Genomic DNA, 22,480 nt, shown 5'->3' with positions numbered 1-22,480 from the left:
GGAGACACCTGAATGAAAAGTGGTCTTAATCCTTATTAATTATTTAGCAATCATGCAGGGAAAAACTAGGGGCTTTTCTGGGTGTTTCAAGCTGATCACCAAAAAATGCCCAAAGCTAATCAAAAGCAGTAGCTGCTTTTGAAGTGATTGATGAGTTTCAATCCCTCGCTCCCAATGAGTTTGTTATGCAAGACGCTGATCATCCAAACGCGGACTGATCGATACCATTAACTCCAGTTAAACACACCTGAAGTTGCACATGAAAATAAGTGCAAGATATCATCCCACAATACATCCTCTGTGTTTTCGTGTGGTTTGTCTATGTGCTCATCCTCACTGAGCTAAGATTGCTTATGAAGAAAAGTTTTTTGTGGGAGTGTTTGCAGGAGGGAGACACAAGTGCAGGGACGAAAGGATGAAAGCGAACAAGAAGCAAAATATAAAAAACATTATGTGGAAGCTGACCGAAGCTTTGTGTTTCAGAGAAGATGGTTGGGATGTGGGGTTATGTCTTGTTGAATTGTTATGTCTTGTTGTCATTTAATGTCCTGTGGGGGGGGGGAAATTTCTTTATGAAATTACCAGTTTTCTTTCTGGGAATCTGAGAAAATTCCTTCAATGATCACTTTGGATGTACAGCAGAAGAGTCGGCAGCAATCCCTTTAAATAATGTCTGAGATACAAATTCGGTGGAAAACCCCCAAATTTGCGTGTCTCCTTCTTTCCAGGGGCACTCGCTGAGCGAGCTCCCTGGGAGGAGCCCACGTGGAATGAATCCATTTACAGACCAGAAGAAAATTTCTGTCTGAAGCTTAAATCGGGCGATGCAGTTTTACTTCACCCAGGATTTTTTGCCCCCCCAGTCTCTTTGTAAGAAGTGGGGACAAACAGGCGCTGGAGAGCGCCCCCAGAGCGGCTCCCCCGAGGCGCGGCATCCGCATCCCAGGGGCCAGGCTCCATCTAGTGACACGGCCGGGGATGGCCGGGCGGGGATCCAGCCGGGAGCCACGCCGGGACACCCGCAGCCGCCAGTACCTGGCCGGACCGGGCTCTGCAAGGCCGGGCCGGGCTGTACCAGCGCCGTGCGCCGCCTGGAACCGAGAGCGGCTGTCCCGCTCCCCCAGCGTTCGGAGGCGAGCCCGGGTTTAGGCAGCAACTGTTTCGATCTCTGGAAAGGGAAATGAAACACAGGACGGGCAAGGCCGAAGGCAGGGGCTGAGCCGCGGCGGGGAGCGGGGCAGCCTCCTGCCACTGGGTGGGCTGGGTACACACACGCCCACCCGCGGTCCCCGTCCCGGCGCCGCACCGGGGCTGCGGGACGTGCAGCGCCCCGGGAGCGCGGCCGGAGCCCCGCAGGAGCAGAGAGCTCGGAGATGCGGCCGCGGAGGAAGCGGCTTTAGGGTGTCACCCGCTTAATATTTTCGGGGGGAGTGACCGATCCGGCTATGAAACGGGCTCTATATCGGATGCGGCCGGATCGATGGAGCTGATAACGGCGAGCTATAAAAGGCCGGGGGGCGGCTGCGGCCGCGCTACAGCCCCGAGGCGCCGCGCCGGGATGGGGCTGCGCCCCGCCGCGCTGGCGCTGCTCGCTCTGGCGGCCGCCGCCGCCTCCGCGCTGCCGCTGCCGCTGCCCGACGCCGGCCCGCACCTCAACTACGGCTGGGGAGAGCCCATCCGGCTGCGGCACCTCTACACCGCCAGCAAGCACGGGCTCTTCAGCTGCTTCCTGCGGATCGGCGCCGACGGCCGGGTGGACGCGGCCGGCAGCCAGAGCCCGCAGAGTGAGTGGCGGCGGCGGGGATGGGGATGGGGACAGGGACGGGGACGGGGCCGCGGGGGTGGCACTGCTGTCCCCTCTCTCTGTCTGCCCGCAGGTCTGCTGGAGATCCGCGCCGTGGCGGTGCGCACCGTGGCCATCAAGGGCGTGCAGAGCTCCCGGTACCTGTGCATGGACGAGGCGGGGCGGCTGCACGGGCAGGTGAGCACCCGCGATGCTGTCCCCGGGGGGATTTTCCACTCTGGCGTGTTCTAATAATCGGGGAACAAAGCTTCCAGGTGTCCGCCACCGGTTCTCGTCGCTGTCACTGCCCGAAAGGCTGCGGGGATTGCTGGAAGGCAGAAAGGAAAGGTCGCTTACAGAGTAAATGATGTTTTGCGTGTCCCCTGCCAAAACATACCGAAAGTACAGCCCGGGGCAAAACTGCGTTTAGGTTTAAAATTCTCATCGGTGGGAGACTGTGGTTCTGCTGCAGGAATAGATGAAGCTCTGCCGTAGAATATGAGTAATTTCTCACTGTTCAGGCAAGGTATTCTAGAAAAAAAAAAAAAAAAAAAAAAAAAAAAGAGATTGCTCCTTTGGAGACGAGTTGCAGCCAGCTGGCTGCCAGGCATACAACTCCCAGGAACATGGATTGCCATCCCTTAGGAAATTGCAGACAGGAAAAGGATATTTTGAGGGGGAAAGGATGCTTCTCCACTGCCTCACTTCTGCCCTGCTGTAACAGCACAGCTGCGGGACTCTCAGGGGTTGGGGAGTTACGTGCCCCTCTGATGCCACTAGATCAGCTTTTTCACTAGGTTTAGCGACTAGTCATTGACATAAACTCTTAATTTTTAAGGCGTGTGAATACATTCTTGACTCTAGAATTTGACAGGTGCAGTTCAGATTTAGTCTGCACAGAAGCCTGAGTTTCACAGAGCGATGGCTTTTCATGATGCCACAGTAAAGATACAGCTTGATTCTTCTTTGATTACTTCAGCAAAATTTCTGCTGATTTTAATCAGGAAAGGACTTGGCCCATTCTCAAAACTCCCAGTATCTTTAATAACAGCAGCACTGATGTTTCTGAATGTGGATAAAAAATTAAGAATGCAGAACACAGAATTAAGCTTTTCTTTCTGAATTTCGTTGCTTTTCTGGGCTCAAATCAGTCGAGGCTCAGATGAGGTGCATAGGTTCAGATTATATGGTAGGTCAAGTATTAGCTTAATTCTTTAATGTATATCCAAAACAAATCAGAGCCTGGATTCTGCTCCCATTGGAGCTACCAGCTGAACTTGAGCAATCACAGAATTTTAAAATGGCTTTCCTCTAGCACCATTTTGAAGGCATACACGTTGACTGGAACTGCATTTGCTGGTGTGGCATATTAGATGCAGGCTGGAGTTTTATTCTGAAAACACAACAGCACGTAGCTGTGCTGTCCCATCTCCTGTTGAGGACACCTGCTGTCACCTCTGTGCTCACAGCCCAGCCAGGCAGCCGTGCAGGTAAATCTCAGCCTTATCAGCACCACGCTCAGGACTGGGAGAACAAAAGGGCAGACACGGTGTCTGGGGGCTGAACCTGTGCTCCTGCAACTTGGCCTGTTTTGACACTGGAAAACTGATGACTGGGGTTGGTTTTTGAATGTGCTGTGTGCTGCAGTCAGTAGTTTAGGGGAAATGCTGAATCTACTGACATACCGTGATTCCTCCTGTGAAAAAAAAAAAAAATCCCTCCTGTGGGGGAAAAAAAAGATCTGGAAATACTTAAAAAGTCTGTTTGGTACTTGTTTAAAAAAACAGACTAGAGACCATCCCAGTGTAGTGAAGGGGGAAAGGTATAGCTGAGACACAGGGACTCAGTCAATATCTGTTGTTTGTAGTGTGCACTTCTTGAGCAAGAATCTTTTTTATTTCATCATCCTTTTTAGTCAGGCTGAGCACTCATAAAGACAGCCGACAATCCAGCCCCAATTTTTTGTCATATACACATATTTTTCTGAGATATAATGTGTGTGTGTGAGGATAAATACTGCACCATTTTAGTTGAAGAAAACATTTTAAAATTACTTTATTAATTTAAAACATGCTTTTTGAAAGATTACCAAATGCACGCCCTTAATTTTATTCCATGTTACTGAGGGTGTCTGAGAAAGGCCCAAAAGTATTAAATATGCTCTCTGTTCAGACAGGCAGAACATTCATGTAAGGACATTTCTGTGTCTGCAGACTGAGACATAATCAGCAATTCTCTTTTATTGACCAAGGTTCAATCACCTGCAGTAGCTGAGACTGAAATACCAACAGAGCTGTAAGAAACACAGTGCTGGTGTAAAGATCTAGAGAGGGCTGACCTGCTGATATGGGTTCAATAAACAAATAAAATATTTATATGTATATATAGTCATATATATAACTTAAGATGTTGCAGGTATATAATATCTGTACAGGCCATTGCAAATGCAATCCTACAAATTCATACCTAAGAAAATAGATTTCTTCTGTACGAAGTCCTAACTTGTGCTGGTATTAATTCAACAGTTCTCATGTTAACAAGAAAATGACACTTTGTAAAAGGGTCCTTGGCAATTTCTGTAAATTCTGAGTGGAAAAAGGTGGAAATTACCTTTTAGCATTGTTTTACTGACTGGCCACACTGCCTTTCTACAGCCCTGATCCTGAAGCCCTTGCACAGGCAAATCTCCAGCAGAGCAGGAGTTATATACTTGGATTGGGACTTATGATTGCAATTAAGGACAATTCATCTAAATCTGCTCTGGCATCTGCGACTTTTTTTCCCAGTGCTCAGACAGGATAAGTGTGGTGGCTGTGGAGAAGCACATCCCAGGATTCAAAGCTTATTTAGTGGGATGGACATGGAAAGAACTTCAGGGGTTCTGGGATGGAATGGAATGGAATGGAATGGAATGGAATGGAATGGAATAGAATAGAATAGAATAGAATAGGGATTGGGAAAGCCAGGATACCACCATTGAGGGACTAGGACTTTTCCCATCCAAGGTTTGCGTCGTTGTTGAACACAACCAGCCTGGTGGGCATATTTGTAATGCTCACTGCTCCTTGCTTTTCAGCTCAGGTATTCCACTGAAGACTGTTCCTTTGAGGAGGAGATTCGCCCCGACGGCTACAACGTGTACAGATCCAAAAAACATGGAATATCAGTGTCTTTGAGCAGTGCCAAACAAAGACAACAGTTCAAGGGGAAAGATTTCCTTCCCCTGTCTCACTTCTTGCCCATGATCAACACCGTGCCCATGGAGTCAGCAGACTTTGGTGAATATGGTGATTACGGCCAGGCCTTTGAGCCAGAGGCGTTCTCCTCGCCCCTGGAGACGGACAGCATGGACCCCTTTGGCATCGCCTCCAAACTGTCCCCAGTGAAGAGCCCCAGCTTCCAGAACTGACTGTGCTCCCATACACATGTTTTCACAGAAATATTGAAGAGTACTGCAGGGTTTGTAGCTTTCTGTGTAGTGATATTTGGGAACTTTTTTGTGTGTTTGAGTACGGACCCAGCCTCGTCCTTGCTGTACCTGTAAGAGATGAGTGCCAAGAGGCTGTTCTGTAGTCTAAAGAATTGCCTGTCCATAGTTTTGTTTGGAAAAGGAGGATTAATTGCGAAAAGTTTAGCAGCCTTATCAGAATTCCTCCGTAGGCGGTGATAAAACAACTGTAATTTTTCTACACCAGCTTCACTTCCACATCTATTCACCTGTTATAGCTGCTCATACGAGCAAATGCAGAAAACCTTTTCCTCTTCAGAGAACTAAACTCAAACACTTGGACCAAAACTAGATGAAGGAAGACATCCCACCAGATGTAATTTGAGTTAATGCTGCTTCTCAAAAGGCTGCTAACAAGATTCTGGGGAAAACTTTCTGTGGAAAGCATACTACTGAAAAAACAAATCTGCTCGTATATTGTGCTTTTTCTTCCCTTAGAAAACAAGAGAAGAAAGGGAAAAATTTCTCCCCTTACTGTTAAGAAGTACTTTGGGAAACTTGATCGTTGATTTCTTTTGTAGGCTAAATTATGTTCTCTGTGGCATCAGAATCACCCAGCAGAGAGTTCTCATCAAAATCAGTGAGGATTCAGTGTGTGGTTGGAAGAGTGGCCAGGGCTAGAATTGATGTTCATCAGGTCGGGAATGAGCAGCTCAAATGAATGTTTAAATGAAGATTGTGTTGTATATAAGCATGTACATGTCATTAGCAAACAGAGAAAAACACTGAGAACGGATGTATAGGTCAAATCAGTTGTGAAATAGGTTTTTGTGTTCAACCTTTAACCACCAGGAATTCTTTCAAGTCACTTCCAGGCTTGATTCAGCATCCATGGGAATCAGTGGAGAGATGGTTTAGTGAGTTAAAAGCTGCAGAACTGGGTCAGGATTCTCCTTGCAAGAAGGGATTGTGAGGACCTCTGGCCAAGGCACTCAGTGTCTTCAAGTTCTGTTCTCCCTCTGAAAAGATTCAGTGAAGGAATAGCCAAGGTGAAGCCAAAGGGAAAAAAAAAAAACCAAAAAAAAGGATGGTTCAGGGATTCTACTTGTTTCCAAAGGTTCATTTATAATAGAGATTTCTGTACAAAAAAAAAAAAAAAAGGAAAAAGAAAAAAAAGAAAGAAAAGAAAAAGAAAAAAAAAGCTCTACTGGAAATACCGGTGTTCTTCTGTCCTAGCACTTCATTGCCAATGCAATATTTATAATTAATTTATTGAATACGTACATCTGTTTATTTTGTTACTGTTATTTATGCTCAAAATTCTATTTATATACTTCTGAAGGTGGGTTTTTTAGTTGTAACAAATCTTGTGACGTTTCGTAATCAACAGAATTCTAGCCAGCAATAGCCAATTTTTAGCCAATTTTTAAATAGCCGTAATTTTAGCCAATTTTTAAATTTCCGTGCATTATCATTAGTGTAATGTGTACATTTGCAATAAAAGAGAAAATCATCTTTAACGCTGAAATCTGCTTGGCTCTTCTGTCTCTCCCTAAGCGCCATATCCACACATCTTTTAAATACCTCCAGAGATGGTGACTCAACCACTTCCCTTGACAAAAACATCCTGTGGGTAGAAGGCTGCTCCCATTGAAAAACGGGATCCATTCTAACCAGTGCTGCCAGGGAGAAAAGTGGAGAGTTTTGCCTGAAAAAGATGTCAGTTTCTGGCAGGAAAAGAGCCTGAACGTTTCCGTTTGGAAATGCTGTGAGACACAGGAACAGCGGATTTCTTGGCTGGCAAACATCTGCCATGGTGTTTTCCCATTCTCTTTTGTGCTGAGCCACTGCCACACATCCGGAGGGTTCCTACTCCTCGTTTGCTGGAAGAGGTAGTTCTGATTTTCAGGTTGTTTTATTGCAAAACTTTTCAGATCTTAGGGGGTTTCATTTCCAGTTGTGATCAGTCACTATATTTTCTTTGAACACCTTTCAAAACATTTCTTAAAAAAAAAAAACCCAACAAAAAAAAAAAACCCAACAGAAAACAAAATAATGTAAGAATAAACTTTTAAAGTTTGGGCAAGAAAAGAAAAATAGCTTTTACTCTTCTGCTAAAAATTTGCACAGATTTGACAGGAAACATGGCAAATAATGGAGGGTACACAGTTTAATTGACCCAGTGAGAGATTTTTTAAGTGGGTGTAACATGGTGAATATTTCTCAAGGGTGCAAAGACAAGCAGCCTTACATTTTGGGAACATCATCTTGAGCTCTCTCGTGACCTTATTTGCTGACACCTTTGGCTTACATTCTTCCACCGGCAGCACGATGGTTTTTCCTGCAACAGCACGGTTAGAAGTTGGTTCAATATTTATTCAGACAGAGGGAAGAATGCCAGGAGCTAAATTAACCCATACCACTTCCTGGAGAGCTTCGGTTTTCGTTGGAGTTTTCCCATCCCAGCTCTGACCAAACCTGGCTGTTTTGCTTATAAAATCTGACAAGATCTCGGCTTGAGGTGGGAGGATTGCTGGGAAACGCTTCCCCTGCCCTGCGACACCTGACTCAGGAACCGGGTGTGCAAAACCTCCAGAAAGCACCTTGGGTTCTGTGGGAATGTAAACACCACCAGCACCCGTCAGCACACCCCCAAAGGCAGGAGGACAATAGCGGTGCCTTCGTTTGCAACAGCACATTTTACAGCCCTAAAACGTTTTTAAAGCTCGGGTGTCAAATGTCTCCTTGGGAAGTCTCAGCTGGAAGCTGTGATGTGCAAATACGAGTTGCTGGAGGAGCGGGAAGGCTGCAGGGAAGGAGATGCTGAGCGTCTTCATTTCCACTTGGTGGAAGTGTAAAAACCTATAAATCTATTCAAAGTCACAGTTCCACTTTACCTCTGCTCAAATCACTGAAACCCTGTTGGTGGAAAATTTGGGGGCCACTCTTTCTACTCTGCCAGTGTACTTTCAATAAGAATGGGGAACAACTTGATAAATTAAATAAAATTTCTCTATTTTTTCCCCTCAAAAATATACATATTCCAACACCAGGGTGGCAGAATAATGTGACCCAGAGCCACATTTTCATTAAGCATCTGGAAAATAATATTATAAGTTAACTTTAAAACAGGTGCTTGTAAATGAGTACAAATGTTTCCTTTGACCCGCATTGACCTGTAACAACTCGTATTTTAATAGAGCAGCCTAGAACGGCACACTGCAGTTTAGGTGGGTATAACAGCAAAAATAATTATGTTTTAGAATCATAGACTGGTTTGGGTTGGAAGGGACTTTAAAGATCATTTCGTTCCAGGGGCAGGGGCACCTTTCCACGTTGCTCAGAGCCCCATCCAACCTGGCCTGGGACACTTTCCAGGGAAGGTGCATCCATCCACAGCTTCCCCAGGCAACCAGGGCCGCACCACCCTCACAGGGAACAACTGTGGGCACACGCCCCAAAAACACACTTCTTGAAAGCCACAGACACCGGTACTACGCGAGAGAGAGAGACGTGTAAACGCTATCATCGCATGGCCAGCGGCAGGCCCGGGAGGACGGCCTGAAGCCGTGTCGGGGCAGGCTCAGGCCGGAGATCGAGGCCCGGCTCCTCAGCCACAGCGCGCCGCCCGCTGCGCCACGCTCCGCACCGCACCGCTCGCAGCACCAAGGCTGGCGGAACTCAGGGCGGGGTTTCGGCGACGCGGGGTGGGATTTTTTGGAACGCGGAGTGGGATTTTTTGGGACGCGGGGCGGGATGTTTGGAACACGGGGCAGAACTTTTTAGCACGCCTCCGTTCCCCCCCCGGCCGCCATCTGTGGCGGCGCTCGGGCGCCCCCTGGTGGCCGCCCGCCATCGCCGCCAGAGGGCGTGGCTTACCGCTGGGGGCGTGGCCTATGTATGCGGACCACGCCCCCTCCCGCGCGCCGTCCGCTCCCGGCGTGCCCCGCGCCGCCATGGCCGACCTGTTCGACGGGATCGTGCTGGCCGAGCAGAGGTGAGGGGACAGGGGCAGCCCGCGGCCGCACCGCGGCGGCTCCTGGCAGCCCCGGGCTCCCCCGGGCCTCTGCTTCCCTCTGGCAGCTGCCGGGGGGCGGCAGGGAAAGCAGGCAGAGCGCTGAGCCCGAGGAGGAGGGCGGGGAAGGTTCGCCTCTGTGCGCGGTGTGAGGCGGAGCAGCGCCCGGAGCGGGGTCGGGGAGGGTCGGGTTGGGTGTGAGGGAGCGCTGCTTCATCCAGAGGATGGCCGGACGCTGGAACGGGCTGCCGAGGGACTTGGGCTCAGCACGGAGTGGGAGCCACGGCGGCAGGCTGGGTTGATGGCTGAGAGCAGGCAGCAAGGCCCGGCTCAGCCCTCTGCAGCGTTCCAGGACAGCGGGAAAGCTCCTGGGAAGCATCCCACAGGGAAAGGGCCTGGCGGTGCTGGCCGAGAGCTGCTGAACGCCAGCCCAGGTGTGCCCAGATAGCTAAGATTGACAGTGGCATCCTGGCATGTGTCAGCAGTAGTGTGGCCAGCAGGACCAGGGCAGTGACCATCCCCCTGTTCTGGGCACCCACCTTGAATTGTGGGGTCAGTTTTGGGCACCTTAATCCAAGACATTGTGTTGCTGGAGTGTGTCCAGAGAAGGGAACTGAGCTGGGGCAGGATCTGGAGCACAAGTCGGATGAGAAGCAGCTGTGGGGGCTCAGCCTGGAGAAAAGGAGGCTCAGAGAGAGCCTTCTCTCTCTCTACAACTCCCTGACAGGAGCCCCCATGTGGGGCCAGACTTTACTCCCTGGTAACAAGTGACAGGACAAAAAGAAGTGGCCTTGAGCTCCACCTGAGGAGGTTTAAGTTGGACATAAGGAGGAATTTCTTCATGGGAAAAGCTGCCAGGCCTTGGAAGGGGCTGCCCAGGGAGCTGCTGGGGTCACCACTTCTGGAGGGGTCCAAGGAACAGCTGAATGTGACACTTATGGCTCTGGGCTGGTTGATAAAGTGTTGATCATTCAAAGGTTGGACTGGATGATCTCAGAGGTCTTTCCCAACCAAAACAAGTTGTGATCCTGTGATTCCGGAATTTAAATTGATTTCGCGTGGCATTTCTGAGCTTTGGAGGCGATGCCCGTTTCTGTTGCCCGGGGCCACTCGTGCGCAGTGTGACTTGACGGCAGACTGACAGAGCTGTGCTTCTGCTCCCCCAGGTTCCACGGGCAGGGCTTCCAGGAGGGGCTGGCAGAGGGCAGCCACGCTGGCATGGCTGAGGGCAGGAGGTACGGAGCACTCCACGGAGCCAGGATGGGCTCGGAGGTAAACGGGGGAACTCCTCAGCCCTGCAATCTTCCCGTCGTTAGATGATGACAGCCACACAGAAATCTCCAGGCTGAGGCCTGCTGTGTCTCACTGCTCTGGCTGTGTCCAGGAGGATCCATAAAGCTGCTGTAAAGGTGCTGTTTTGAGCTGGAGAGTTCAGTAGATGCACCTGTGTTTTCTCAGCTTGTTTGCTGTATGGAGCTTTGAGACTCTTTTTTTTCCCCACATTTATGGCTGAAGGGCCTGCTGCCCCCCAGTGCCATCTCCTGTGGCCCAGCACAGGGAAAAGCATGGAATCTGGAGCCACACAGAGGCAGTTCTGCGTGTCTCGTGCACTCTTTGTTGGTTGTGATGCTGTGAGGGTGCTGTGGCACTGTTCCTCCTCTGCACGTGGAGCCAGCTCTGTGTGCTGGCACACCTGGATCAATGGCCATTCCTAGGAATTCAGGGGCTGGAGCCTGCTGGGGAGCCACCTCAGCTTGTCCTGTTTGTCCACTCCAGTTTGTCACAGCTACAGGCTGAGAATGCCAGAGAGCAGTCTCCAGAGCTGGATGGTTTGTACAAAATGGTGCTGGACAGACCATGAGAGAGAATTGCTGTGATCTCCTCATCCTGGGAAAGCTCCAGAGGGAGGCAGGATTAGGCACCTTACACTTGTCAGCCTTTCCAGCTTGGAAACACGTTTGTGTACCCAGGGTTTAGTTTCCCAAAGAGTGAGTTACAGTGTGGTGCTTTATTTTTGTTCCGCTCTCTATGCTCTGTGTCCTTTGGGGTTTTTTCTTTTCCCTCATGACTCTTTTAAATTGATTTTAGATTGGTTGCTACCTTGGGTTTGCACTGACGTGGCGCTGTCTGCTCCAGAAATGCACAGATGAAAAGAAGAGGTGAGGTTAAAAAGGCTTAAAGTCATTTCACTGTGACTTCCATTCTTCTCTTCACATCTTTTTTTTTTTTTCTGTCCCATTTTGATTAATCTGTCTGCCAGAATTGCCTTTTTGGTTGCATTTCTTTGTTTTGCCCAGTATTTTTGTTGATTCTTGAATACTTTTTCAACTTTGGACTGGTAAGTTGAAATGGAAGCTTTAAATCTGTCAGTTGTGCTTAATTCCCACTTTGGAATAATTCCTAGTTTGGATAATTTCTTATTTAAGAATAGGGAACAAACCTGACAATGGGCTGAATGGGAGAAGTTGAATTAAAGAAGGATGGAGGGCTGGGTTTTGTGCTCTGGATTATTATGTATCAGTATAATTTTCATAGTGATGGATTGAAAAAACTCCTGTGTGAGGATCATTGGGTTTTCTTTTGATTTGATTCATTTTGGTTTTTCTAGGAAAAAGATGAGGGCTCTGGATTCATTAATAGGGATGCTTCAGAAGTTCCCATATGAAGACCCCACTTACGATAAGCTGCAAGAAGATCTGGAAAAAATCAGAGGAAAATATAAACAGGTTTGTAGGATTAAGTTGTAATCTTAGCACATAAATTAATTTTTGATGGTACTTCATTTCTAAAGCCATTCCAAAATTTTGTGGAGCAGTTATCATTCCCATTCGGCAGTCATAGCAAAATACTTGAAGTGAGATACGTGTGAGATACAAGTGAAAATCCTTGATAGTTGAACATTTCCCAAGCAATAACAAATGCAAAATAAAGGAAAAAAATTCTTTTAAAAGCAAGTTGGAAATAATCTTTGGCAATTTGAATTATGAGTGGGATCAGAAGAAGATGAATGGAGCAATTGGGAGTTTTGTTGAACATTCTTCTTGAAAAATGCACCCTTTGAAACACTTCTGTGTATTCCTTTTTAGGTTTGCTCAATGCTAAATATTCAGGCTGACTTTAGAATTGGGAATGAGAGATCTTCACTAACATTTTGAACGCAACAGATGAAGATAATCCTGGATGACCAAAGGAAAAAAAACATTAAAAGAACAGAACTGGAAAAGTGTCCATCTACTATTATATTAAAAAAAAAAAAAATCAAAATAGTGAAGAGATGTTAAAGGGGAAGTGAAAAATCACTAGACTTGCAGTGTTATTTAACATTTATTATCTCCAAGTTTTATTTAGGCTATTACACACCCTAGTGTGTTCATCTGTTAAATAGAAATATTTGTTTTAATTCTTTGCTAGTCTTTTACTGATAATTCCTCAGAAGGAAAGCAAGCATTTGCACAGTTTCCTTGTTTTAAAGGATGTCTGCTACTTAAAAATCTGTGTATGCAGATCGTTCAGTTTACACAATGTGTACCTGCTGTGGGGGAAGGAAAATAAAATCAATTCCCTGCGGACTTGGCAGCAGGAAACATTTTTGTGGAGAGAAGATGGAATGACAGAGGAGGTCAGAATGCAGAGGAGAAGGATGAAGATACCTGCTCAGAACATGGAATTTGCGCCTGGATTTTCCAATAGATTTGCAGACTGATGGGGGAAAGGGAGCAATCTCCACAAAATCTAACCCCTCCCTACGAGTTACCAGTTTAGGTGGTGGGTGAGATGAACATGACTGCCAGAAGAGTTGTGATTCTCATTGACTGACACAGACCAGCTTTTTATGTGCCAGCCTTGAGAAGTGACCACTTGAGTCTCATTCCAAATCAGTGGATGCTGCCAGCTGTGTTAACTGAGAGCAGTACCTGGAACAGGCTTTGGCTTGGGCTGCTGGATGTCTTTGCATTCCAGTAAGGAATTCCAGGATTCCCTTTACCACCTGTGCCCTGTGTGTGTGTACCCTGGCTCTGCCTGCATGGCATGGTTCAGCCTCATGAATTTGATATGAAATACGAAAATCAAAGACAAATTTGAGGCTTTTGGTTTGTTGAACTGTCTCACATGTGAATTGTGATAGCCACAGGCAGTGTCAGAGCCATCTAGTGGATGTGTGGGATTGTAGGAGCTCACAAATGTTTGTGTGGGTGAAGTGGTTAAAATAGACAGTGCAGAACTTACACACTCCTGATAATTCTAATTATGCAGAGAATATCTTCGCAATGAAGTAATGCTGAGGTAGGAATTAATTTTTACTTGTTTCCTCATTTGCTAAAATGTCTGTAAAAGCAAGAGTAGGGTTGTGAGAGCTCCAGGTGCAGCATTTGTTTAATAGAAGTGTGTGATATGTGGGTGACAAGCCAAGGTGCTGCTCCAGAGATTGTACCAAACACAGTTATTTTTGTTCAGCTCAGGAGAGAAAGGGTCTTTGGCAGTCAGGTGGTGACTGTTATTTGGAAAATGGGTTTGGTGGCTAATTTTCTTGTATTGCTTTAGTTCTATTTAAAAAAAATAATATTAGAGTAAATTATTATATAAATACATGTGTATATAGTGAACGATAAGTATTGTATCAGCCAGGATTTCCAGCTGGGATATACCAGGTTTAGGGTTATCTATTAGGTCTTTATTGTTTTAATTAGGTCTTTAATTAAGTTTCATTTGTGTGGACACACTGATGGAGTCTCTTCTTCCATGAGTCTGTATTTTTCTGAATATCTGCTGTTTCACACCTTGTGGGGGCCTGATTTGGTTTATTAAATGAGGTACAGTTCCAAATTATGTTGGATGTGCAGTTGTGTGCTTTCTTCAGTGCCATTTTTTTTTTGTTGTTGTTGTTGTTTTCTGCAGTGATTTGTGGGGGTTTGTGTCACGTTCCATGCTGTGGCAGTGGAACATTCCCAGCATTCTGTAGAGGTGTTTTTAATGCCTGATTTACAGCTGAGGTTTGGGTATGCCTGATTTATAGCCCAGGTTCCATCAAGAATATTCATTTGTCTTTGTCTTGGGGTCACAAAGATACAGAAAAATATGCAACCTTGTACATTATGGTACTGGTTATTAATAAAGCAGGACATCGAGATTGTGGCTTGGTGCTGATTGTCCAAGAAGTTTGAAATTTTGCAGAAGTAAGACTTAAGAATATATCTCTGTACTCATTCACCACCCCTACTTTCAGCCCAGTAGTTAGGGAGGAATGTCTGAAACACTTCAGTCACCAGTTTCTGACTTGCCTGGACTGCGTTCTAGCTTGTTTTGTCTCTTGGTGATCATCTCTCAGCTGAGACTGTGGAATATGGAATTGTATTACAAGGTGGATACACAGCTCATTACTGCTAGGCTGCTGAAGTCATGGCAATCCAGAAGAGCTGTAATTTTCTTTTCTGCAATGTGTGGTGAGTACAAGAAATAGTGAATTTTGAGGCATCAGCAGAGAGGTAAACTTTGAATACCATTTGGTAAAGTTCCCAGGCACAATTCTTGTTCTGTCTTCATTAAGCAACTTCCTTTCCATTTCTTGTCAGCTGTACTAAAGGTGATAAATCCCAGCTTTGAGTGAATATCTGTCATGGACAGAAATGAGTGAAATAAATCAGAAAAAAAAATAATCTGGGTGTGCAATTGTTTGCTTCAAAACCAACCCTGTAGAGGTATTCTGGCTCATTTGAATCCTGATCTGTTTTTCTGCACAATTTCCACGTGAGATTAAATTTGGAGTTTTAATTTTCTGGTAAATCAGTTTCAAGGTTTTTATAGGTTTTGGTTTTTGAAGAGATGCAAGAGAGAGTTTGAGCCTGCCCTGTATTTATGAATGCTTATTTACACTTGGGCTGGAAATGCAACTTCCTGCATTGGAATAAAGGGAAATCCATCTGTCAAAAGTCTGCCTGCACCCTAATATCCCACAGTGCTTTAGAGTAAGAACTTAATATTTCTAGTACTGTTTTCTAATTCTTTCTATTCTTGGTGCCTTTTGAATAATGCCCTTTGCAACTTCTTACAACCATGGCTTCTGGTCTAATTGCAGCTTAAAACTTCAGCTTTCATAGTTTGTCAAGTAACCATGAAGATTCTCATTTTACAGTCTGCCAGAGTTGTTTTTTTAATGGATAAAGTTGTGACAGTACACATTCCCACAGAAGTGGATATATCACCAAGGAAAAAGGGGATTTGGGAGGTGTGAGAGGAGTTCAGCAGGTTGCCAGTTGCAAGTTGTGGTGTCTGGGATTGATGTGTAAAGGCCAACTGGAGCAAAGCACTGCTGAAGCACTTCAGTGTGTCCCAGGGTTTGGAACTGAAGGACCAGCCTAGCCTGGGGTGATAATAATAATAATAAAAGCTCTGTGTGCCGTTTTGTAAGCTTGCACAGTCAGTTCATTTGTAGCTAACCTGAATATCTCTTTGACATTACACTGGGAATGCTCCCACCTTAGTCACTGGAGTGTTTATTCCCCTAGTGTGGTAATTAAATTTTTTTCAGCATTTTTTGTTCTAGAATTCTGTAGTACTACTTCTCAAATGCTGCACTACTGTGTGGAAGGAGATACGGTTTCATCTGAAACATGGGAGACTTCCTAAATGCATGGAATAGAAGAAAAGTGAAAAAAACCCAGGCATTGTTTCATTTGATTCCAAAGCAGCTTGCTGCACAATGTTTTAAATGATTTTATCCTATTCTGTAACCATAACTAATTGAGCACTAGTGCAGCGTTCTGTGCTTCTGGTTTTGGGGAGATTTCTGAATAGGAATAAGAAATGGCATAAAACTTTTGCCTTGGAAAAATTCGAAAGCTACACAATTCTAGTTGTGCAGAATTTGTTAGGGTGACACCTGATATAGTGGCCTCCTGTCTGACAGAATTTAACTGATACTCGTTCCTAGTAAAATCATGGAGTTTTATTTTAGCAAAATGTTCCGCAGAAAGGAGGTTGATTATTCAGTCCCTGCATCCTGACTGTGCATCAGACAGAATCAACTCAGCATTTGTCGCTGTTCCATTTCTGATTTTAACTCCCTCTTCTGCTGCTTTAGCTCAACACTTTTTAACTTTCAGCATCTTCAGGATTCTGGGCAATAATCAACACTATGTGGAATCCTTCTTGATAGTAGGAACTGTGAGTCAGCAACCCTTTAATTTTTTTAGTTGCAGCCATTGTTCCAGCAGCAAGCTTTGCTGCTATTGTCCACTGTTTGTCCAGCTCACGTTTACTGGACTGTGGGAACGGATTAGGGTTTCATGGCTTTTTTTTTCTTCTTGCATAAACTCTTGATCAAAGACATTCCTTGGATGACAAAACACTGTATACTGTGTCACACAGCCCTGACCAGACTGCACGAACAGTAGTTTAAAAACACATGCCTACATTGTTCTCTAAACTGGCCTGCTTTTTTTTTTGCAATGTATGTGCAGACATTGAATTTTTGAGACCCCGTTTACCTCTGTTAAAAACACACACACATACAGAAGTTATTGTTAATAAGCACTTGACAGTTTCTGAAATACAAGTTAAAAAGCAAATTACTCTGAGACTAAGAACGGACAGAACAGAATGTCATTTCCTAGCAGAGCTAGGAGTTATATCTGCACTGTGTTTCCTTCCTGAGGAGACCTTGGTTGTGGGGCAGGTAGTCAAGTACACTGGAAACCCAAACCCACATGGATTGTGGCATCATTTTATGTGTCACAGCCAGAGCACCTGAGTGGGGTGGAGAATGATTGGAGCACAGTTTGGGACTGCATTAACCTGCTTCACCACAAGTACGTTGTTAGAACCACATTTTGAGAACCTGGCTTATTACAGTTTTATGTCTCAGTCTTCTTATAAGCTCTCTTCTGCCTTAGGAGGAGGACAAATTTCATAAAATTCCAGTAGCGTCATTATACCTCAAACAAATGAGAAAGAAAAAAAGGGTGTTAGCAAGCATGGAGACACTTTTTCAAAGAGCCTTGCCTTGTGATTTACCTGGAATACTCCTTCAGGAGAAACATGGAGGAAAGAGATTGTTGAAGACACATTGAGCAGGTTTACAGAGGGATTTAAAAACATGGGAGGGCTGAATTTTGGTGGTCGGAAAGCTGTGAGAAACGATGTTCCACAAACATGAGGCTTTGCATTGTCTGGCTCTGCAACACTGGTGAGCACTGTCACACAGAAGTGAAGGCAGATGAAACTTCTTTCACTGACAGTGGAAAGTCATATCCATAAGGGAAGAGCCCTTCTGATCCTTTGCAGTCCAAGGGTCTCCATGAAAAGAGAAACTAAAAAATATGTGGCTAATGGATGTGTTGTCTAAAAGGAATTAAATGGTCAGAGTGAGTGTCTGAAATGGCTACAGAAATATTAAGTCAAACCCACAAAATAAATGTATTACACTTAGAAGAAATAATGTTTACTTATGAGTAAATAATTTAGGATGTCTTCTGGAAATTGAACAGTGTCCATTGGCTGAAGGTTTGCTGTTCATATTTAAAATAGCCAAATGTAAAGAACTACTTTGGTCTGTGGATGTTCAGGGAGGAAAGAAAGCTGCTCAAAAATAATACCCTGTATTTGAACAATCTGGAGTGATACAATCTAATAAAGGGGAGAAATGAAACATCAAAAAGCTCAATTGCCCGTTGCAGACAGTTTGCCATCCGAGAGTGGCTCAGGACACCAGGTCACTGCCTCGGGCTGGCTCAGGGGTGTTGTCACAATGCCCTGCTGGTGCTTTTGTGGGCCTTGGGTGAGGATCTCTCGGCCCAGCCTCTTGGAGACTGCTGCTAATGCTACAGATCACATCCCAGCCACAAACGAGGTGGCTGTCATGGGAGACCAGGCTTCGGTGGAATATGGCTTGTGAGGGGATTGAGCCGTGTCACCGCGCTGCTGCCGGGTGGGATGGATGAAACAAAACCACTCGGCAACGAAGAATCTAAAATTTATTTACTCAGCAGGTGAGTGGATGGCAATTTCCATTCTGTGATGCACACACTACAAGCCCGACTCAGAGCTCTAGACCTCTGTTCCCCACACGGATCCAGAGGAGGATTCCTTCTCTGGCCACTCCGTGTGTCAGGTCCTGCCTTGGAGCTTTGCCCCTGCATGTCCCAATTCCTCCTTTGGTTCAGCGTTCCTGCTGCTGGTAGAGACCCGTACCTGTGAGTTCCCTGAAATATGGGATTTTTTAATACCTGGTCTTTCTTCACACAGCAGAAAGGAGGACAGGTCTAGGTGGGGCTCTGCAGGTGCCATAGGATAAGCAAGGAATGATTTCTGGTTTCACTCTTTAATGTTTATGACGATCAAAAAGCAAATGGGTAACTTTTGCCTTCCTCCTACATTTGGTCCTGCTTGGCCATAAAGAACAAAATCGGAAGTCTGGCAAATGTCCCATTAGCAGTGCAATCCCACTGACTAATTTGCATTCCCTTTCTCATCACTTGACTGGAATATGGTGTGGGACTCAGTCAGAAGACACTCGGGAATCTATGCTGGCCATGCCAATGCATTTACTATGAGCAATTATATTTGTGGGGTCATAAAAATACCTTGTTTGTCTGAAGAGATACATTTCTCATAAATTGATGCCAACAGGAGTTCATTAAAATTCATTAAAATGCCATCATTTATAGCTTTACTGCCATTGTCCCATTGTAGGAATCTCAGCCTGTGTAGCCCACGTGCATGGGTCATTCCTGTGACTCTTAAAAACAACAGCTCCAACCTTCTCTTTCTCCTCTATCTTCTGGAGTTTTCTATCACTTAAAATGACAGCTGTACTTGAATGCAAGTGGATTAGGAGGGTTTTTTTCCCATTTGCTAGTTCTTGTTTATTGTTTAATAAAGAGCATTTGAATTTAAGTGTTCATAAAAGGTCCAAGACTGTCAAATGGCCTGAATTCAGCAATGATACTGGGAAGGTTTTTGGGAGGTCTGTTGGAGGTTTTTCTTCGTACATGTCTCGTTTTGATACAAAAAAATACAGTGGTTTTCCCTTTAATAAGCTACAACATAGTCTAGCTGAACATGCATATTTTTTGCAGCCTATAGTAAATTGTTTTTCTTGCTACATTCTTGTCTTTCTGCCCTTTGCAATGTGAGTAATACTGGCATAGCTCACCCAGCATTCAAGTTGAGGAGTCTGCATTTAGAGATGATGTTCAGGAGAAGGAAAATGTAAAAAATAGAGCTGACTATGTGGGCTTAAACCTACTTAAGTCACAACACTTAGTCAGTTTAACAGCATTTATAAAAGAGATGGGAATGGCAAAACTTACTTAACACATTCAGCCAAACACAGGTTTACATTTCTCACTGAATCACTGTAATGTTTTTATCAGCACAAGATTTTTTTCAGAAGTCAAGATCCCCTAAGTGTGTCCTCACTTGGTTTTCAAACACTTAAGATCAGAGGGATGAGCCATCAGCCATACAAAAGAAAGGTATTTGTTCTTTCTGAGGTTTTGGGGTTTTTTATGCTGGGAAAAATGAATCATTTTTGGCCCAGACCAATTTCAGCTTTGGCTTGATGTGTTTTTGAAGTCCCCGTGAGTTTAGTTCAGGTCATCTTTCAGTGTTTTACACCTCCCAGTGTAACTCACCGTACAGAGGAGCTGCCCGTTTCGAAAGGAACAAACCAGACTCCATTTGTACTGGTCTGACTTCACCCACCTGACCTGGGATTTTGCAGCAGACCACAAAGGCTTCAGGTTTCTGGCTGAAATGAGTGGGAAACCACCGAGCTCACACAGGCTCATCTGGGATTCTTCTGATGCAGGTGGTTTCCCATCTAGTGGTAACTGCCCTGAAAGGAGCTTATTCTGCACTAGACAATGATTAACACGTTAGAAGTTAGCTCTGCAGTTTCATTTTTCATTTCCTGTGCTGCACTTGCTGCACAGAATCAGTTGTAACGTGAAGTTTAGTCAGTGGGAAACTCAGAAGGCAGGTACCAGATTTCTAATTTGTGGCAGGGAGGATGAGCACTTGGCCTTTTACATAATTTTTCTTTAAGGCAGAAATAATTTCACAGGCTAAATAATCAAATACATAGGGTATAAGCTTGACCATCTCCACTAAAAATTAGCTGCTTCTGCTGTGTTCAGCTCTGAAAATAATAGATAATGTGCAACCCCTCTTTTCAGAGATATTTTGGATTGCGTATTGAAACAGAGGTTATAATTTTTTCTCATTTTATTTTGTACAAATATTTAATTCCTAGGTCCAGTTCTTTTTTTTTTACATTCTTTTAGTTGGCTTTAATGTTTTTCAGGTTTATTCCATATTCTCTTAGCTGTAAAAGCTGTCTGAAGGGAAGGCACAGAGAAGAAGGCAGCTTAACTGGCTTTTAAAACCAACTGTCTTCTGTAAAGGTCTTCTGGGACACAAAACCTTCCAGTGATGAGAAAATACCAGCAAGCATTCTGTGCCATCCAACACCTACTGCGTTTCACCCCTTATTCACATGAACCACCAAAGGGCATTTTACTATGACTAATTTCCTTTAATGTGAAAAAAAATAAAGTCTTCAGGCAGGGAAAAAAATATTTTCCTTCTTTAAAAGGACACGTTGGTGTGACAGGCAGGCAGTTACCTACCCATGGCTCGAAACACCCACGGTTTCCTAAAATAACAACAAAAGGTCTTCAGCTTTTAAAATGTGTCAAACCTAGAAAATGTCACGTGCTTTACTCACAGCACCAGGGACTTACAACCATTCAGCATTTTCAAGGCAATTAAAAGGAAATGTAAATTAAAAGACGACAACAGTTGGGTTTTACCAATTTTATTTCTAGACTTTAGATTTTTTTTTTTTTGCTGGAAACTTGTCTGTTACAGGTCTGTTGGTGAAAATGTGCATTTCAGACCAGTGATGCCAATAAGTACAATATAAAAATGTACAAATCTGAATTGCTTTTGCTTACTACAGATTGTTATAATAATGTGACAAATAAAGCATCTCTGTTGGCACATGAACCCACTTATCTGGATTTGGCCTTTTTTCAGTACATACAATATTTCAAAAAAATTTGCAGTACACACTACCACTCAGTGTAACACATAATAAAACCAACAAGCACTAAACTCAATAATCATGTTTGGTTCAGAGACACAGAGATGCCACAAACAGAAGTGTTTTATGAGGTAAGCAGTAAGAAATGTTCCTGAAATTTGGACAGAATGTATCCAGTCCTCCTGGGTCCTGCGACTGCTAGTAGCATTGCAATGCTTATTTATGCACTATGTAGGATCTTAACTGCATTTGCCTCAAAAGGAGTTCTAATTCTGTTTTGGTTTAGCAGCATACAGGCAACAGCTAGATTATTCTTCAGCATACAACTCTGTTAGCTGGCTTATTTATGAGATTTACAGGCTTTCTTTAAATTAGCATTATGCTATAATTATAAAAAAAAAAAAATAAACCAAAAAAACAAAACAACCAAAAAAACTCTAGTATATCATAACAGATTAAACACACAAAATACTTAGAGTTCCAGAAGATAACCTATCATACCAAATGATGTGTCCTAGCTGAGGGAGAACCACATCAGGTGGCACACAAGAGTTATATTATAATGCACCTTTCATATATCAATGTGGCTAGTAACACAACTTAAAACTACTATGATAATAAACCCCAGATCAGACAAAGTATCCAGCTTTATAAAATGCATAACGAAAACCAAAAAAAAAAAAAACAAAAAACCAAACAAACCAAAAAACAACCAACCCTTGACATGAATTGATCTTCTGAAATGTCTGCTAGTTTTTAAATTAATGCAGAGACCCATTCAGAGCAACGTTCGATGCATTTCCGTTTGCAGTAGAACTATGAGGCACTGTAAGAACATCAAAACCTGGTCTAGACACGGGTAACTGAAGTATGAGGTATTGTGAAACAGGAACCTTTTTTGGAATAGAGCAGTAATCACATTAAGTAAAAATTGATCACATAAAAAAATCTACAAAAAAAAATGATGTCAATAATATAATTTTCTATGAGAAAATTAAAACCTATTACATGGCAGTATATGACATTGTATAACAAAAAAAAAAAAAAAATGATCCACAAAATAGCAGCAAAACACAATGACAAAGATACAGAAAAGCAATGTTAATTTTTTTTCAAACCATGCTGGGAATTTATCCATAGCAGCTCAATAAAAACGGAGCATCCACTCCTTTTCTTTTGTCTTTTTCTTTT

General features: G+C 44.2%; 2 protein-coding genes across 2 annotated transcripts; both read left to right on the top strand.

Annotated features, from left to right (window-relative positions):
* The first annotated feature begins 1,086 nt into the window (after positions 1–1,086).
* FGF19 (fibroblast growth factor 19) lies at positions 1,087–6,720 on the top strand. The gene is made up of 3 exons (XM_038138657.1): positions 1,087–1,784; positions 1,878–1,981; positions 4,860–6,720. The coding sequence occupies exons 1-3, from the start codon at positions 1,481–1,483 to the stop codon at positions 5,190–5,192; spliced, it is 741 nt and encodes a 246-aa protein (XP_037994585.1). The 5' UTR covers positions 1,087–1,480; the 3' UTR covers positions 5,193–6,720.
* Positions 6,721–9,168: 2,448 nt separating this feature from the next.
* Positions 9,169–14,072, top strand: LTO1 (LTO1 maturation factor of ABCE1). Its single transcript, XM_038139539.1, has 5 exons — positions 9,169–9,228; positions 10,413–10,518; positions 11,335–11,405; positions 11,855–11,972; positions 12,333–14,072. Exons 1-5 carry the CDS (start codon positions 9,188–9,190, stop codon positions 12,399–12,401), a joined length of 405 nt encoding a protein of 134 aa, XP_037995467.1. The 5' UTR covers positions 9,169–9,187; the 3' UTR covers positions 12,402–14,072.
* Positions 14,073–22,480: the final 8,408 nt, after the last annotated feature.

The sequence above is a fragment of the Motacilla alba genome, chromosome 5, assembly GCF_015832195.1.
Source record: "Motacilla alba alba isolate MOTALB_02 chromosome 5, Motacilla_alba_V1.0_pri, whole genome shotgun sequence".
NCBI lineage: Eukaryota > Metazoa > Chordata > Aves > Passeriformes > Motacillidae > Motacilla > Motacilla alba.
This window is presented reverse-complemented; position numbering and strand designations above follow the sequence as displayed.

Coding starts and splice junctions, on each gene's coding strand:
- FGF19 (XM_038138657.1), top strand. CDS start 1,481: ATGGAGCTGATAACGGCGAGCTATAAAAGGCCGGGGGGCGGCTGCGGC. Junction 1,785..1,877: donor CGGCAGCCAGAGCCCGCAGA/GTGAGTGGCGGC, acceptor GTCTGCCCGCAG/GTCTGCTGGAGATCCGCGCC. Junction 1,982..4,859: donor CGGGGCGGCTGCACGGGCAG/GTGAGCACCCGC, acceptor CTTGCTTTTCAG/CTCAGGTATTCCACTGAAGA.
- LTO1 (XM_038139539.1), top strand. CDS start 9,188: ATGGCCGACCTGTTCGACGGGATCGTGCTGGCCGAGCAGAG. Junction 11,406..11,854: donor TGCACAGATGAAAAGAAGAG/GTGAGGTTAAAA, acceptor TGGTTTTTCTAG/GAAAAAGATGAGGGCTCTGG. Junction 11,973..12,332: donor TCAGAGGAAAATATAAACAG/GTTTGTAGGATT, acceptor ATTCCTTTTTAG/GTTTGCTCAATGCTAAATAT.